Consider the following 19,640-nt stretch of genomic DNA (forward strand, 5'->3'; position numbering starts at 1 on the left):
TACAAAATGTTCTCCTGATTCTGTTCACTCTGTATCAGTTCATACAAGTCTTCCCAGGTTTCTTTGAAACTGTCCCCTTCGTCATTTCTCACAATACAATAGTTTTCTATTAATATATCATATTAATCATATTATCTATTAATATATCAAACGGTATTCATTAATGTAATTCATTCAGTCATTTTCAAGTTGATGAGTACCCCATTAGTTTCTAGTTCTTTCCCTCTTTCTTAAAAAAAAACACCTTTCACTTGACTCTCCCATCCTCTATAATTCTCTTTCACAAACTAGTTCATCTGCACTTCATTTCCCCATTCCCTTCTTTTTCCCTTGCAATCTATCTTCCAACCTTATATTTGACTGGGACTGCCTTCCTAACTGCCAAATACAGCAGCCATTTCTCGGTTCTCATCCTTGACCTCGGTGGCTTTTGACACTGTCAACCAGTCCTTCTTCCTTATATTCTGTACTCCCTGGATTTTCTTGACAGTGTTTTTTTCCTGGTCTTCCTTTGGACTCTTGCTTCTTAGTGTCCTTTGCTGGATTTTAATCCTTGTCCCATCTCCAATGTGTTGGGAATATTCAGGGTTCTGTTCTGGAGTCCTCCTCTGTCTGTGATTCCACCAGCTTCCATTTGTTTGATAATTATGTCTCTTCAAGTGATTCTCAAATCTTTATCTCCAAACATGACCTTTCTGAACTTTATTTTCACATGGCTATCTACATCTCACTTAACCTGTCCTAAAGAGAATTCATCTTTTCCTCTAAACATATTCCTCTGCCTAACTTCCTTTTTGCTGGTGATGGAACTGCCATCCTGTTAGTCATTCACGGTCCCAACCTTGGAATCACCTTTTTTTCTTTCCTCTCCTTCACCCCCATATCTAATCAGTTGCCAAGTTTGGTGGATTCTACCTTCACAACACTCCTCACATCCATTTCCTCCTTCCCATTCACAGCCACCACCCTAGTTCAGCCCCACTTTCCCTCACCTAGATGAAAACAACAGCCTCCTAATTGGCTTCCCTGCTTCTGATCTCTCCTAATCATCCAATCATTCTCTAGAGATGGGCCAACAGTACAACTCTGACCAGGTCACTCCCCTGCTCAGAAAGCTCCCTATTGCTCCTGGGACAAAACAGACTCTTCTATTTGGCATTTAGATCCCATCATGATCTGGCTCCAGATTGTTTCAATCAATCAACCTAGCACTTATCAAGCACCTACTATGTGCTATGCACTGTGCTAGGCTCTAGATTACAAGGTGGGGGAGAGAATAAGCATATGTGGTACCTACTATGTGCCAGGCACTAGGCTACAAGGGGGAAGGAGAATAAGCATTTATATAGCACCTACTATGTGCCAGGCACTGTGCTAAGTGCTTTATAAATAATCTCATTTGATCAAAGAATGAAATAATGCCTACTGCAAGATGCTTTTATTCTAATGTGGAAGACAACAGGTACCTATAGGTAAGTCCATACACAGAAAAACTATAAAGTGAATAAAAAAATATAAATACAAAGTATTTGAGAGAGAGGGCTCAGGAAAAGATTCCTCTCCCAGTTGACGCCTGAGCTGCATCTTGAGTCAGAGGTGAGAAGGGACTGGGATCTGGCCATGGGGCATGGCCAGTACAAAGGCACAGCAGACAGAGTGTTGTGAGGAACAAGAGGTAATTTGACTGGATTGCACAGTGCAGGACAGAGAGTTAATGTCCGATGTGGCTGGAAGGGTGGGTTGCAGCCACGTTGTGAAGGGTTTTAAAAGCTAGACAGGGGAGTTGAATATTGATTCTAGATGCAGTAAGGAGTCACAGTGTTTATTGCACACTGGCCACAGTGTGCAGGACGGAGTTGAATGGGGAGAGACTTTTGGCAGGGAGGCCAATCAGAAAGCTATTGCAAAAATCTAGCTGAGAGGTGATGAGGATTCGGGCTAAGGTGGCAGCTGTTTTGAAATAAGGGGTAAGATGATGCTGTGCAGGTAGAAATGGTGAGATATTTGGCAAATAACTGGACACATGGAGTGAGAAAGTGAGAAAATCATTTCATATTACCCTCCCTCAGGAACTCCGTGTACTAGCCCACTTACTGATCCCCATACATGACATTTCTTCTCCCACACCTTTGCACTGGCTCCCCTACAAAGCTCTGCCCTGTGTTGCAAGCCCTAGCTCCATTTCAGGCTCAGCCAGTATCACCAAAAGCCATGATTTGTACTTAATCTGTGTATTTGCTGTCCCTCCCCAGTAGAACTCAAGCTCCTTCAGAGCAGGAAATTCTCACTTTGATAATTTGTATTGTAGTCCCAGGAGCCAGCACACATTTCTCAGCTTGTGGCCTTCTCTGTAAAGTCACAGGGTTGAATTAGAACATTGTTTTTGTGCCATGTACTTCTTGGGTGAGCGGATAGATGCCTTCTCAAAACAAGGTTTTTTAATGCATAAAATACAAATATAGGATTAAAAGGGAAACTAATTACACTGGAAACACTATACCTGAGGGTCTGGGAGGTTGTTTGCACTCTGCAGTAATTGGGTATCAGCTATATTGATACCTACTGAAATCGGTATCCAAATAATGATTAAAAAAAACCAACCAAGTTTACAGACCCTCAGTGAAGAGCCCTATGGACTAGATCTTTAAGCTTCTATCTAGGACTGACACTTTTAGCTTTCTCTCCTGACAGTAAAGGGCTGAAGGTTTTTGAGACCTTGCCAGCAACTGCTAGGACTAGGTAGAAAGGATTATCACACAGGTATTCTTTGGCTAACACAAACAGTAACAAAACATAGGAAGCAAGACTTTTGAAGGGAAAAAAAAAGCCTGAAGGAAACCCACATAAGGAGAATTTTTGCAACAGCCTAAGCCAGAAGGTTTTCATAAGGAAATGGAACTTGGGGATGAATGCTGAGGCCTGTTTCCGGGGCAGGAGAGCCTAATACCAATTCTTACAGTGCCCTGGGCTGCCAGCCTATCCAGAGTTCAAAGAAGTGTTGCTAGGACAAGTAGGAACAAGGCTAAAAGGCTCCTGCTTTGAAGAGCTAGGCTAGGGTCTCCTAAGTTCCACACCAATAAGTGAGAAGCTCCTAGTCACCTACCTGGATACTCACCCATTCTTCCCTGTCTTCTAAATGTTGGTGCCTCTCTGTGGTTCTAACCACCCCCTTCCACCCAGACACTTAGGTTTTTGTTTCCTTTTATAAAATAAGCAGTCTGTCAAAAAGAAAGGTAAGGGCAGTCTAAAATTCTTTAATTCATTCACCTATTAAGGCATGCCTCCCTTCAATTTCAACAAATCAAAGGGAGTTAAGGAATTACTGAACTACTGCGTGACAACAGATCAGAGGCAAGTTTTAGCCTTCAGTCCCTATCGTAACTACAAGACTAACAACATTCAGGAACATGCTTCAAGGGGATCTCTCAACATACTGTGAATATGAGAGGTCTCTGTACCATTACATTCTCTTCAGTGAAGCAGAAGGCGATGTATTTTGAGGGGAATGGACAAAGATCCAAATATTACTAATAATCATCCACTTTCTTGATCATGTTTGAAGAAAATAGCCTTAAAGACTGTGATTGGCTTTTGTAAACAGGGCCAGAAAAACATTGATTTTTATTATTAATTAGTATAATACAGATAGATGGGAAAGACAAAAGTTGAAGAGAAAAAGAAGTAATCGATTAGTCTGTGCTATCACACAAAACACCCTCACATTATAGAATCAGACCATAATGCTTTAATAGGAATTTATTTTCAGAACTATGTTTCTACTATGGATTAAAATTTAAGATAAGTTAATTCATATATAAAGACTACAGAGACAACATGGATAGGAGACTGGGTGACATCAGGTAGAGACATGGAGGTCGGATTCAGGCACTGACAGAAACCAGTTTGCTCAGGCCCTGGAAGTAGGCCTTCTCTCTCTCGCTCATGACTTCAAAGTGTAGGGGTCTCCTACAGAAGTTACACTCTGCTGAGGAGTGAGGCTTCAGATCCAGCCCAACAACTTTCCAAGTCTCCAGGAGGTTCTCTGTGAAGGAGGAAACATTTAAAATAAATGTTTAAAAGTGCTCTAAAACTAAACCCAATTCTCTTGAGGAAAGGTTATTTTAAACCTTGAAGCTGAGATTTATGCTGAACTCAGTTAAACATATAAGCATATAAAAATCAAACTCTACTAGATGTGTGGAATGTTCATGGCAGAGACGGCTTGCAGTCAAAGACCTAACAGTCCACACTTCAGGCTGCTGACTATGTGTTTAGGACCCATTCATCATGAGGTAAATGTTGCCCAGCCACTACATCTGCTGAGCTTGGTACATACCAGAGGTGCTCAAAGCTAGGGACTAGGGGGAAGGGAAGACAAAACAGCAGAGACCTGTTGAGAACCTTTTAAAAATTCATGGAAACATGCCAGAAGTAATTTCAGTGTAAATATGCATAAGGGAAGAGGGCCTGGGCCTGAGATTTCCCTGGCTTAGGGAACATTCTCTATCAGTGCAGGTTGGGCCCTTCTCTGCCACTTCCAGTCTTAAGAGCCGCCAAGGACAAGGGCAATCGCTTGCCCAGGGTCACGGCCAGTCTGGGACAGAGGTGGGCTGTCTGCCCAGGGCTTTCTGGGTCCTAAGGCCTGCTTACCATTCATCATACCACACTGCCTCTCTAAATATGTACAAAGGAAGACCCACGTACTCACCCAGGAAATAGTTCATCATCTGTGGAGTGTGGTGAGGGGTTGGCGCAATTCTGAGGAGCTCTTCTCCCCGGGGGACAGTGGGGTAGTTGATGGCTTGGACGTAGATATTATGTTTGCTCATGAGTTCATCACAGACCTCTGTATTTTTAGCAGCATCTGCCACCTGGGTTTTATGACAAGGAGACTGGATTAAGTCTGTGCTTCATTTGGGGCATATAGCCACATAAAGAGTTGCCTCTAGAATGAGGAGTTCCCAACCCCCATCAAAACCAGAGCTCATTGACCTAAGTGTACATGGTACTTAAACACTGAGATACAGCAGTCACAGGGCACGAGAGCTTTAAGTAACAGAGGAAAATGACTTCTCAGTCTGAAAAAAATCACAATTTTCATGGAAATGTGCAAAGAATTACATGCAGAGCCTGGTGCACAGTAGGGCTTAATAAATGCTTGCACTCATATATAACCAAATTGCTTACCATCTTAGAGAGGGGGAGGTAAGGGAGGGAGAAAATTTGGAAATCAAAATTTAAAAAAAAAAACTTAATTGGGAAAAACAAAATACTATTTAAAAAATGCTTGCACTGCCCATCTCTCACAGATTATGTGAGAAGGGTTTTGTAAATCACAAAATACTACATAAATGTCAACTGTAGACTTCTGGTATCTATTATGTAAGATTTAAGAATGGTACTACTGTTGTGGTCAATCTGTTGAGTAGGTCTTAAAGCAGGGATGTGTTTATGTCATTGGAAATAGAAGAATTGATAAATTTTTACAATAGTGAATGCTATTCACTGTCTTGTTGGCCAACAGACATGGATGCAGAAGGCTCTCACAATAGTAGCATATGCTGATTGTTCTTCACGTAGGGAGATTTACATAATTGCTCACAATTGTTGCAATGGCTGACTAACAGGACTGTTGTATGCATAGAAAAAGACAGACCTGTTCAGAAATAATTTCAGCCCCAAACTGGCCAAGCTCAACCTTCCAGAACTCTTAGGACATAATCATGTTTATGCTCACAGGCATCAGCCCTCTTAAGAAAAATCAGCCCCTTGAGCCCAGGGTGTTATTTTCATTGTGAAGTCCTCCTCGTTTAACTTTTGCCAAGAAATGTGGCAGAAAGGCAGCAGCAGCAGCAGAGGTAAAAGCTGTCCACTACCTTACACAGCAGCCAACCTAAGGATGACACTGAAGTGTCTGGCATGTTAGAATTTTCTAGCAGGTATACTCTCCAAAGTAAAATGCCATCTGTCAAGCTGTTATTACCCGGACTGGAATGATGTGACTGGGGCAGTGAACCACCGGGAGCCCGCATCCATTAGCATTTGTCTCATAAGTTTGACATTTCGCTGGTGCTGCCGGCGAAGGGCTCGACCTTCGGCACTCTTTAAGATGCGGACTGACTCGAGGGCACCAGCCAGAAGCATGGGGGGGAGGGAGGTTGTGAAAATGAAGCCAGCAGCATAGGATCGTACAGTGTCTATTAAAGAACTTGTACTGGCGATGTAGCCCCCGACACAACCAAAGGCTTTGCCTGAAAGAAAAAACACAAAAGGGTTAGCACATGAGCTCTCCAAGTCACCCATCACATTTACTTGTCTCTTCACCCTCACCATGTCTTTCTGAAGTTTAGTCGATACCAAAATCCAGCCCAGCATTGCCTAACTCTCAACCATGAGACCCAGTGTCTCAAAGTACAACTTCACTTGCCTGACCCCGAGTCAAATGGATCTGTATAATTTTATGCATTCCAAAGCAAAGTTCTTTGTCTCACAGTACCTATAGAATCCTTGCATCCTCACAGAAGCTTAGACTCAAGACAGGCTTCCAATGTTCAACTCTTCTGACCTTCACCCCAACAGGAACCTCCCCTACAAAATACCCAACAAATGCTCATCTGATTGGTGCAATAAAACCCGGGAAAGGAGGAACTTATCACTGTCAGGCCTAAATCTGTCTTGCTGCAATTCCCACTCAATGCTCCTGGTTCTGCCTTCTGGGGCTAAGAACAGGAGCTGCTTCGGACCACTTACCTGCCACAGATCACTGGGCATGAAGCTCTCTCTCCTGCCTGCCCATGAGGCAGTGGGGGCCTCGGGGAATATTTCCTGTTCTCTATCGTATACGCTTTTCACAACAGCTTACTTTCACCGTTCCCAGAACACAAGCATCTCAGTTTGAGCCAAGATAACCTCATTATTTCATTAGGCTTAAGGTGAAAGCCAGATAAGAGCATTAACTGTTTTAGTTTGCAGAGTTTTCATTTAATATCCTCTAGAAATGCAAAGCTTTGATGATTAGGGCGTGCTAGATAAATGAGATATCTCAATCAAAGCAGGCTAGCTAAATCTGATTTATATCCAGACTTGTTCTCCAGTTTTCATTGAATCTCTTTGTATAACCTGTATCTCAGGTTTCAGGATTAGGTACATGCCCACTTCATCTAGCAGAGTTCTAACATCTTAACGTAATAACATCGTGTCCTGTAATTAACACGCTTATTCAAAATCTCTGCGGTTACAAAGTTGGCATCAGCTACCACAATGGAGAATTCTTACTCTGTTCAGCAGCACTCCTCTGTACCTTCATACCAACCGAGATCAAGAAACAGCATTCTAATCACTGACCCGTGAGGAAACAGAGGCAGGAAATTCTCACAGGAAAGCCCTTGTCCTCCAACAACTAAGCCATTCTTGTGTATGAAGTATCCCAATACACTTCATGCTCCCCACCCTGAGGATCAGCATGCTGGTCCTCCTCAATGCAATGGTAACCTAGAAACTGTGTATTTTAATCCTTTCTCTTCTCCTTAGATCTTAACATTCACTGCTTCTTTCAAATTCTATTCTTTGTGCTTTTAATTTCTGTTTTTATTGTGTGTGCCCCTAGGTAAAAGGCCCAACTTTAAAAAAAAATTAAAATAATTGAGTATTTCATGAACACTTGCATTTGGTTTTCTCCCCACAGCATTCCAAGTAGACTTATCAGTTCCATTCATTACTGAACCTAAATCAATGTGAATAACCACTTACTACATACACGTAAGGCACTATGCTAGGTACAGGGGATACAGAATCAGAAACTGTCCTGGCCCTCTAACAGCTTACTCCATGAGCTGACACTAAAAGCTTCCTGATAAACTGGTTAACACTGAATAAACTAGTTTATTCTTTTAGATTATTAAGATGATAAGAACTTTACTTTTAAATAGCATTCTACACATACATACCAAGGGTTCCAGAAATGATGTCCATTTTGTGCATGATTCCATCTCGATCACCTATCCCACCTCCTCGAGCACCATATAATCCCACGGCATGGACTTCATCCACGAAGGTAATTGCCCCGTATTCATGGGCCACATCACACAGTTCTTCCAACGGACATACCGCTCCTAGGCGCATAGGAAGCAATGTTTTGTAGTGCACACCAAAGCAATCTCATGAAAAATAAGTCTAAGGTGCAGTTAGATGGCGCAGTGGATAGAGTTCCGGCCATGGGAGTCAGGAAGACCTGAGTTCAAATCTGACCTTAGACACCTGACACTTACTGGCTGTGTGACCCTGGGAGCAAGTCACTTAATCCCAACTGCCTTACCAAATAAGAAAAAAGAAAAAAAAAGTCTGATATGAGGTAAATAAAACGAAATAAGTCCCAAAACATAGGCAGCCCTGTGATTTCTAAATCCTTGTTAAACGCCTGGGCAGAAAACCCTCAGTACAAATATAAGCAAAGCAAATGGACTGCAAAGTCCTGGTAGAAAGTGAGAAAGAAACCCCAAAGCCAAAGCCTAATTGTCAATAGTCTACTCCTAGTTCAATGAAGCACATTAAAGATTTCAGCATATCTTCTTCACAAACAAGTACCAAAAGGACTCACCATCCATTGAGTGAACAGTTTCAAACGCAACAATCTTAGGGACCGATGGGTCTGATTTCTTTAGCAGCTCTCTGAGGTGGCTTACGTCATTATGTCGAAATATATACTTGGGCACTCTGCTATTACGAATTCCTTGGATCATGGAGGCATGATTCCCAGAATCGGAATAAATTTCACAGCCTGATATGGTAGAACATTTATTGACATGTATCTCAAATTTATTTCCTAAATCATAAGAGAAACTAATTGTGCAATGAAAACACCATCCACATTACTTGATAAGAAACTTAACATTTGACAGGTTTTCTTGCAGACACTCTTCCTTATGTGATAAGTCAATACCAGCTAACACCAAAAGACGGTTTATTTTCGAGACCATTTCTAGGTTCAATTACTGTAGCAATTACTCTAAATTTAAACTCAATACAAAAAAATTCTCATTTTAAAAGTGTCTTTGACTTTCTGGAAGTTATCAAAAGAGTTTCCAAAGGAAACTAGTACAAGTTACAGAGCACAGCCAAGACAACAGGATCGTTATGATTTTGTCTTCAATCAGGTTGTTGTGCTCTATTCCAAGTTCTAATATGCAGCTTGAAACTTTATAACTCTATAATAACATGGTGTTTTTAAAAAGAGGAATGGTTTCTGGAAGCTCTGTGAAATAAACTGCTACCTAGATTTTAATTTCTATTACGAAACCTACCAAATAATAGGCCATCCGATAAAATGAATTTTTTACCTGGCATCATCTTGGCCAAAGTGAAGAGGGTAGAGTCATTAGCAACAAAGCAGGATGAAAACAGTAATGCAGCATCTTTCCCGTGGAGGTCAGCCAATTCTCGTTCCAGATCAACATGAAATTTACTAGTTCCAGAAATATTTCTAGTACCACCTGCTCCAGCACCATGTTGTTTTAATGTTTCCCTGTAATATGTATATGAAAGAAGACAGTCTTCTAAGAACAAATTTCCTCTACAGGTTATTGAAAGGAACAGTATTTGTGTGCCAGACAGCAAATATGAAGTGCTAGCTTAGGGATTAACCAAAAAACTTTCCCAGAAGCACATTTCTTTTCAAAGCATGTTCAAACTCACAAAATGAAATGTCATGGGTAGAATTTGGTTTGCGATTAAATAAAGCCCTCTGAAATTCAGCCATTTTGTAAGACTGCTCTAACAATAAACTTCTTTATGTAAGATCACAGATGTAGAGTTGGAAGGAGCCTTAGAAGCCATCTAGTGCAATGTACTCATTTTGAAGATGAGAAACTAAGGCTGAAAGGAGTTCAGGGACTTAACCTGAGTCACAAAGCTAGGAAGCACCTCAGGTGCCTACCTTGCAGTCAGGTAGCACAGGATGAATTATGGTTCCCCAGTAGCAGTAGTGGCTGGATTTGTGATCAAGAGATTATGTTTACAAGACAAACCAGAGTAAAGGGTGCAATTTAGTGGATAGGGAACTGTGAAACTGATTCAGAGAGCAGGCCAGGCCCATCAACCTGGGCTCACTCTAGCATGGTGTTCCAAACAACTGAGCTGACCAGACTTTATGTTCTACGTGTTGCCCCCGAAACAGATTTTTGCCTATTTATATTTTGACCAAAAGTCCATAACTAAGAATGTTACAGCAAAATGGATAATTTTTTAACTATAGATACTCTGCTCAATAAAGTCCAAGAATATATACTTCCCAATATATTTTGTCAAAATACAGAGCTTAGTTAAAAATTAAATCAAATTTTACAACTGCACAGGCCTCTACAATGGCAAATTATGCTGCCTTCAATAGCTTAGAGACTTCAATCTTTATTGACAATGCAATAACTATATATGTGTGTGTGTGTGTGTGTGTGTGTGTGTGTGTGTGTGTGTGTGTGTGTATGGGCAAACAGATTTTTTAAATGTACTTAAGACTATGCCCCAAATATACCACCTAGTTATTGGCTCAGAACACATTTCACATGTTTTAAATAAAAGCTCAAACCCCAAATGTCCAACATGTCTCTAAGAGGCTGCCAATAATATGTCGACTGGCATAAATGATCCTTCCATGGTCTACTTACATGACTGCCCCACACACCCGAGGATGGCGACTCATCCCTAGGTAGTCATTGCTACACCAGACAGACACCTGCTTTTTAGTAACAAGAGAATCCGTGTAGTCGTCTGCCATCGGGAATATATGTGCCTTCCGGTTCACGGTTTTAAACACTCGGTAAGTATGATCGCTTTTTTTCTCATCAATTTTTTTCTCAAAGAAACGATCATACTGAAAAGTAGAAACAGCTAAAAATGAAACGAGAGATGTTTTATTCCTAAATTATGCAGGGATTAACAGCACCTGTTTACATAAGCAACTTTATATAAACGATATTGGACTTAATAGTCTTAACAGGCTGCAAATTCTAAGCTTTGATTTCTGACTTGTTTAGGAGCCAATTTAGGTTCCAGACAAATTACAAAACTGCAAAAGTAAAGCTTTACAAAAACAAAAGGTTTTTGGTGGTGGTTGTTTTTTAAAACTCACATTTTGGCAAGTTGTCCTGAAGGAGATGAGATACCCTTTCTGGTCTTTGCTTTTGCATGAGATCCTGAAAATTCTTCAGCAAACCATTTGGGTCTTCTCTACCAGCCTTGAGATTAATCACAGTAGGATTAATTGGAGTTTGAGCAACTTCTGCAAAAGAAGGAAAATGACAAAATAAAGCAAGTTTAATGTAAAATCCTGTTTTTATACCACCTCTGAAATATACTAACTTTCTAGTATAGAAAAATGCCAGGCAAAGTTAGAATTACAGCCTTTTCAGATTCTTCCTTCTTTTACTTCCTTATCTATATGCTCTTTCCACAGCAATCTTTCACAAAGCTGAAAGCACGAGGTACCAGGAATTTTCCTTTCACATAGAACAACTCTAATTTTCTTCATGCAAAATTCAGGTCAGATGTAGACTGCCTGTTGGTCTCTAAGTTTTCATCCGGCCCCGTGACCACAATCTGCTAGAAGTTATACTGCTGTTCAGTGCAGCAAACCTGGTTGACTTCTGTCAATTTTGACAGTACCACCATTGATTTTCATCTGTCTTACTAAAATGGCTGGGGGCAGGGGACAAAACCCAAGGCCTTTCGGTAAGTATTCTCAATTGCAAAATACTTACAGAAATGAACTGCTGTACAAGTTGACAATTCCTGAAGGCTCCTACATCTCTTAATGGAATCTATTAACTGTAAAGTCATGCTGCCCTTCCTTCTAGCCTTCCAACAGAGGCATCTGAAACATTTACCAAGCTAATAAAATCCTACGGTTCAGAAGAAAAAGTTATAAGAAAAATCAATTCTGTTTCATGGTTTTCTTACCTTTCCTTACAGCCTGCATTTCCTGCACATCCTCTTGAAGCTCTAAACTGGCCTTCCGGAAGACGTTGCTGGTTCCTTGGTTCATCTGAGCCGCTAGGAAGGGACATTTACTGGCAGTTCCCTGGTTTGTGGCAGAGGCTGGATGGCCAGAGGGAAGCTGGGATCCACCAGCGGTCTGCTGAGAAGAATCAGCATGCTGGACCACAGTTTTGGAAGTTTTGTTCTCTGGGGAAAGATGGAGAAACTGAAGTACCAAATTGTCTATACAAGCCAATTTTTTTCCCCTCAGTACCTAATCTGTACTATGACACAGATATAGCTAAAATTTTGTACTGTCAGTGCCTAACTAAAAACATCTAGTGCCAGGATCAGTCAATCAACTAGATTGATAGGTAGTCAATCAACTAGAAAATGGCTAAACAAATTGTGGCATGTAAAAAATATAATGGAATATTACTGCACCATAAAAAACAATGAATACGGAGAAAACAGTGACTGTGAAGAGGTCTGGGAAGCCTTACCTGAACTGATGCAAAGTGGAATAAACAGAACAGGGAAAACAATACACAAAGTGATTACAACACTGTAAATAGGAAGAAAGAAACCGGAACCTTTATTATAATGACTAATCTAGGCTCCATATATGTCATGAGAAGATGAATTTCCCCATCTCTTCTTTGCAGATGTGGAACACTATGGATACAAACACTGAACAAAGATATCAAACCTGCCCAACGTGCTGGTTAGTTTTGCTGGACTACCTTCCCTCTCCACCCCACTCCTCCTCTTTTTTTAAAAAATTCTCTCTTTTTTTTTTAAACAGGGGATGATCCTCTAGTAAGCAAGGGTAGATGGATATATTCGAAATGAAGATGTAAAAATACAGTCAAAATATGTGTTTACCTAAGGGAATAATACACTTATGCTTTTTTAGTTTTTAGTTCTGTTACACAAAATATTTCATAAAATTAAACTTTATACTTCCATTTGAATATCTCACTTAAATTTCCTAATCCAAGAAAAGGCAGCCACAGGTGGGTATGAACATAGCAGAAACATAAAACAGAATATCTACTTTATTATGACCTCCTAAAACAGTTCACAATTTTCTCTACTGTACTGATTTTAAAAACTGATGACATCTATACATTACAGTTGAAAGTAATCTCCAGTTAAAAGTTCTCTCCACTTACATAAAGTACATAAATTAGGTCCTGGTAAATATAAGTTTTTAAACAGCTTAGAGGCATAATGAACTGTTCAAAAGCAGTCAAGTAATATGTTATACTACAAAGATCCAGGAGAAAACTAAAAATTTCTTGTTTGTAAGTTTCTCTGGATGATCATTTATCATAAATCACAATTATCAGAAGTCCCCATCAATCCAAGTTTAAGTGTGTCTAAGTCAAATTGCCTAAAGAAAGAGGGTACCTTCTTTGATGGGATAAAAAAAGAGAAACATCAATCTTATATGCCTCAACTGCATAAAATTTCATTTTAAGAAAGGCAACAACCATTTTGTAATTTACTCAAAACTTGCTCTGATTTGAAGTGTTCCAAAAGCGTATACAGCATTATTACTGGAATATTTGAAGACAGTTATTTAAAAAAAAAAAAACAATGGTAGTAAGAATCACTCACTCCTCATCTACTAGTGGTAAGCTAATAATTTATGGGCACACACTCTTATGAAGCATTAAAAATCCTTTTGAATTTCTCTATAAACTGACCAAGTGATATATTCCAATCACTTTTCACATTCATCTCATTCTTGACTATAAAGCCACATTCATCTCATTCCTGACTATAAATCCAAAGTAATTAGTCTTAGGCAATCAAGAGTTTGTGACCTGGACTATTTCCAATCTTGACCTTACCCAAAAATGTTCAACAGATTTCACTAGGGGTACACCCATTTAAGTAATTAAAACTTGCAAAAGTTTCTTCTTGTTGACATAAGAAATCATCACCCTATAACCTCATCCCAACAAATAAGCCTTTGGTCTCTTTTAAAGGACAAACTGTTTCACAGAGCCAACAAAAGGAACAGAACAAAAAACCATCTTCAGGTTTTTACTAAATGAGTTCAAATGAAGTTCACATTCAAGAAATTATGTTTATAAACAAGTTTTATAATTCACTTCCACTACCTCCTACACTCTTACTTCAGTGCTCCAAAGAAACACGCTGCCTTAAAACAGTTGGATGGTAACCGTATTTCTAATATGAATGACCTCCCTTTCCCCCTGAGCAAATTAGATCACCTTTCCTTCTAGAAATGTTCTTCCTCCTTGATGCTGGAACACCCCAATGAGTCACAGCCTCACCTTTCCTACAATTTGTGGAAAGTATTTCACTATTTTTTTCTTTCCCAACTTCATGCTAGGAAGGAATTTTCAAGTTTATGTCAGCACAGATGACTACACTAACTGATGACAGGTAAAAAAAAAGAAAGCAACAATCTACAAACATCACATTTTCCTCCTAAATGATTCCACATAAAAGTCTTCACTCTGGGTACACAACTAGGAAAACTCTGTAACGCAGAAGCTTTATGGCACTAAATGTGGACCTGAAAAGGTTTTTATTCCCAACCTCTCCTAACAACAGTCAGGCCAATATAAAAATTATACTTTTCTTTTTTTAGAAATAAAATGAAATGAAGGTGGATGAAAGAGGGAGGACAAGTAAAAATCATGACAGAAACTTCATATTCAGAACTGCAATTTAAAAAGCTAAATGATGTCAAACTTGGTAAATGTTAAAAAAAAAAAGTTGTAATCCAACATTAAAATTTAGCATTGGTGTAAATTCTAAACATGAAGTGTCCCATAAAAATGAAGCTTCTTCTAATAAGGTGTAACAAATACCTAAAGATTACAAATACAAAGCACAGCACGTAACAAGTGAAATATTAAACCTGCTTTGGGTTTGGTAAAAGATGGTAATAGCTGAATGATAATAAAATAAACAAACTAAAACTTACTCTCATTGACTGGAGGTGTTTCTTCTACTTGCTGGAAATGAGTTGGTGAAGTGGTCATAGCCCGAGAAGCAGGTTTGGATGCAATTTCCATCATTTTGGGGCAATTCTGGGCGTAGAAGAGCAGAGATTTGCCAGCCTTCTGGAGAAAGGTTTGGGGTACTCTGGACAAGAATGGGCATCGTCGAACAATGGTCTCCATTTCTGGGAAAAGAACAGGATCCTGTAAAATGATTGACTATGAATACCACCACCATCACCAAGTTATCAATAGCTTGGAATAACATTAGACCATCACCTATGGCCTTTCTTTCAAAGCCAAAGGACCAGGTAACCACTGCAATTTAGAACTGAGGAATACTGGCATATGAAGAGAAACTGTCTTATTCAAAAGTGTTCAAATATAACAAGCCTAGGGCTAAGTACTTCAAATAGAGCCCTACTTTGGCAAAGGCCTAGCAAGGCATGACAATTAGCAGTGATGAGGAAAATCATCAAGTATAAATTAAGACACTGTTTGCAAAGTCATATATTTTCAGAGAATGGCTGGGGGGGGGGGAAGACCAAAGGCTGATAGTTAATTTGAACAAAATATTGCATATACTTTGAGGTCATTCTACTCTTGATAGAGAGAAGGTACTTCCCTGACCTCACTCATAGTCCTTTCAAGGTGTCTCCCTCAACCCTTAAAGGAAGAACTCAGGTTAAACTCCTTGGGGAAAGGGACTTTCCCGAGGCCTCCTAGCCTGCTCCGTATTGGGAAAACTAGGCCCAATGTTTTTGCTTGTAGTCCTATTAAAGGGATGGGCATTGCCTCTCAGTGGCATACATCCTCCTAAAAATGTCTGAGGAGGATGCCCATGTAGTGGGAGGAGTCTCAGTCTGTGTTCCCTAGGTGAAATCTATGAAAGACAGTAAATGGGAGTCTTGGGAATGGGATGGGAAATAAATAGGTCATCTATGAGGGGACAATGGTCTGGCAGTGAGAGCAAATAGGGGTGGGGGTGGGGGTGGGATAGGGATAAGTAGGCATCCTGGAGATGTAGGATGAAGGGTTCTGGAGAAAGAGAGCCTACTGGGAATCTCTGAGACCCCTGAGTCGGGGAAGAATATAAAGAGGTAACAGGGCTAATGGAGCGTTGCTCTAGAGAAAATAAAATAAGAGGAGTCCTGAGAAAAGAGAATAAAGGAACTGGAGGAGGAAAAGAGTAAGAGGGGTTATGGGGAAGAAGGGCAAAGTCTGACTGAGGGGCAACATGAATGAACAGGAATGAAATCGAGGAAAGGTAGAATTGCAGATAGTGATCTAACGTTATTCCAAGTGAGGGGATAAACAGGAAAGCCCCAAGGGAGGGGAAGGATCAATACAGAGGAAAGAGGATACAAAGGAGGGTCCTGAGAAGAGGAAGAGAGGGGGCTTTAAAGGGGCAGGGTGGAATAAAGGAGGAGCCCAGGAGAGAAATAAGAGAGGAGCAGGAATCAGTGAGAGTTCTGGGGCCAGGGGCAGGTAAATGGGAGTTCTGGGAGTGGTGTGAAGGAGAAACTGTGGAGAAACTTAGAAATTAGGCTAACCCCAGGGGGAGAATCAAAGGTGGTGCTGGGGTTGGAAGGAGATGAGCGGGCGCAAAGGGGATCCTGGCAGGATCATGGGGAGAGAATAGGTAGGGGAACACGGATAATTGAGAGGTCTGGGGAAAGGCAGGGTCATGGGGGGGAAGATAGGCAGGGGAACACGGATAATCGAGGGTCCTGGGGACGGGCAGGATTGGGGGGCGCAGAACACGGATAATCAGAGGGGGTGGGGGAAGGGCAGGATCATGGGGGGAGGATAGGCAGTGGAACACGGATAAAAGGGGGTCCTGGGCAGGAAGGGCAGGGGAACACGGATAACCGACGGTCCTGGGGAAGGGCAGGGTCTGGGGGGAGGCAAGGTAACCCGGATAATGGGAGGTGCCACGGAAGGGAGGCAGTGGAACACGGATAATCGGGGGTCCGGAGCAGGGTTCGAAGGAGGGAGATTCGGGGGGCAGTTCTACGGAGGAGCAGGGTCCGAGAGGAGGCCGCTCCGGCCCTCACCTGTACAGTGTCGAGGAGGTGGCGGCGACGGCAGGGCCGAGACCTGCTGACCGGAGGGACTAAGGTCACTATTCTGGTTTCTGGCTCCAGAAGGCGCCTAAGGCCGCCCAACCCTCTCAATTTATAGGGACCGAGAGGGCTCAGTGCGCAGGCGTAGCCCCGCTTTTTTTTTTTCCTTTCTCTTCGTCCCACTACTCGGCTCCCTCCTTACGCACTCCTTCCGGCGCAGGCGCAATCAAGCCTCCGCCGCTCATGCGTCAGAACCTGCCCCCTCCTGCTCTCGCCCTCCCTCGTCTCCAGAAAACGCTGGCCTCACTCTTGGGAGGCCGGGTGGGAACGAGGCTAGAGCGTTTAACTCTTCAGCTCCCAAACCATAGTTCCAGGCCCTAGGGGCCTTGGTCACCTTACAGCCTATTCATCGCTCAGTTCATTCCCCCTTTCCCTCTCCCTGCCCTCAAATGAATTCAGAGCACCCATGATCTTTTGCTTATTCTTGCTCCCAGCCCTCCGTGGATCTTTGGAGAGTTGCAAGCCCGGTCTACAAATGCTGGGTCAAAAGACCATGGAGAATGCTTGTTGAATTGAAAATTTGAATTGAATTTTACAGAAGGGAAAACTAAGATTCAGAGAAGGGAAATATATATGGGTAGGATAACTGGATGAGCAGAGAGGCGCTGGCATAGACTGGCATCTCACCAATCAATCAGTTAATAAACATTAAGTGCCTATTATGTGCTAGGCACTTTGCTAGGTGCTAGGTATGCAAAAAGAAGGGAAAGATAGTCCCTGCCCTCAAAGAGCTTACAATCTAATGGGAGAGACAACATGCAAACAAATACATATATACTACAAGTTATGTACGGGATAAATAGGAAATCATTAACAGAGCAAAGACACTAGACTTAAGAGAGATTAGAGAGTTATATATTGAAAAGTTATGAGAAAAGATAACGTAAGATGACATGGTCATTGACTTTTAACCTTAAACAATTATTCAGCATACGTTTATTAAGCACAGCCGTGTCCAAAACACTCTAGAGAGAGTGGAGTGGGAATCAGGAACCTCATTCTTGTTCAGTCATTTTCAGTTATGTACAACTCTTTGTGACTCCATTTGGAGTTTTCTTGGCAAAGATACTGAACTGGTTTGCCATTTCCTTCTCTAGCCTATTTCCCAGATGAAGAAACCGAGGCAAACAGGGTTAAGTGACTTGCCCAGAGTCACACAGCTAGAAAGTGTATGAGGACTGATTTGAACTCAGGAAGAGGAGTCTGAGGCTAAACCATTGTATAGCATTTGGCTGGCTGCCTATGGCCCTGGGAAAGTCACTGCCTCTCTGAACCAGAATATGGGAATAATAATAATTTCATGAGCTACTCACAGGGCTTTATAGAGCATTGTAGAAATGGCAGTTATTATTAGAAAGGTAGTCAAGAGACCTTGAGAAATCCCCAGAATACCAAGTTGATCCTTTTGTGGAGGGTTGATAGGAAGTCATGGACAAAGGTTGTGCAATCTCTGGAGATGTTGAAATCTGTTGTATTGTAGGGTGTGCACCCGTCAAGGACATGAAAGATCCATTTCCATGGAGGGCAGCATATAAAAGCTGCTGTGCTTGGAATTAAGAGACCCTTCTATTTACAACTCTGTCACAGTGTAACCTTGAGCAAGGTTGGACCTAAGTTTCCCCATTTGTAAGATAAGGGATGATCTCTAAAATCTCTTCCAGTTCTGACATTCTATGTTCCAAGCTTCCTTCCAGTTCTAACATTTTATGTTCTGTATTATAAAGTGCCTTCCACTTTGTCATTCTATACAATTACATGATGCTTAGACATCTTGGATAGTATGGGAGCTTTTTTTTTGTGTGAGGTGATTGGGGCTAAGTGACTTGCCTAGAGTCACACAGCTAGTGTCAAATGTCTGGGCCCCAATTTGAACTCAGGTCCTTCTGACTCCAAGGCCAGAGCTCTATCCACTGCGCCACCTAGCTACCCCAGTATGGGAGCTTCTTAAATAAAATCCTGATGATACAAATCAAATTATTCCAATGCCTAAAAAGGCAAATGTTAGGTGCATCCACTGAGCTGAGTATTTTAAAGGACATGGGGGAAAAAAAAGATGGAAAGGAGGATATACAACAGTGAGGACAAATACAGAAGAGAGAACTGGTCTCGTAAGAATGGTGTCACAAAGGCAAAAGCCTAAGATGAGCCCAGGCTTGCCAAAGATGTTAAAGGCAAAAGGTGAAGGACTTTTTAAAAGCTGTCCTGCAGGCAAGAAGAGGAAGAAGCAGGCGATAGATAGGTTGTTCTGTGACAGATGGAGCAATAATAACAGATTCAAAGAAAGCAGAAGTGTACATAACACCTAATTATTTCTGTTTCGGTTTCTCAATCATAGAGACCATTCTTCAAACCAGAAAAAGGACAGCTGTCATATAACTGGAAAACTGAAGCCCAAGACAGAGAAAAGGAGATGTCAGGGAGCAGCCAACTATTTTAAAGAGGAGTAAGTCACCATGCAAGGCATCAAATGTCATCCTGGTGTTTCAGAAAATCTTGCAGAAATGACCTGGGTACAGAGAATGGACACAGATAGGACCAAGAGTCATTCTCCAATTGATAAATG

General features: G+C 41.3%; 1 protein-coding gene across 1 annotated transcript; it reads right to left on the bottom strand.

The window, feature by feature from the left end:
* Window positions 1–3,741: 3,741 nt before the first annotated feature.
* Window positions 3,742–17,183, bottom strand: ALAS1 (5'-aminolevulinate synthase 1). The gene is given in 12 exon segments (XM_020971546.2): window positions 3,742–4,042; window positions 4,709–4,871; window positions 5,984–6,030; window positions 6,033–6,251; window positions 7,947–8,111; window positions 8,597–8,776; window positions 9,336–9,520; window positions 10,659–10,881; window positions 11,123–11,272; window positions 11,950–12,174; window positions 14,936–15,155; window positions 17,009–17,183. Coding segments are annotated over 11 exon segments (1,917 nt in total). The 5' UTR covers window positions 15,135–15,155; window positions 17,009–17,183; the 3' UTR covers window positions 3,742–3,881.
* Between the last annotated feature and the right edge of the window lie 2,457 nt (window positions 17,184–19,640).

This window comes from Phascolarctos cinereus, unplaced genomic scaffold (assembly GCF_003287225.1).
Source record: "Phascolarctos cinereus isolate Bilbo 61053 unplaced genomic scaffold, phaCin_HiC Scaffold_4;HRSCAF=312, whole genome shotgun sequence".
Taxonomy (NCBI): Eukaryota; Metazoa; Chordata; class Mammalia; order Diprotodontia; family Phascolarctidae; genus Phascolarctos; species Phascolarctos cinereus.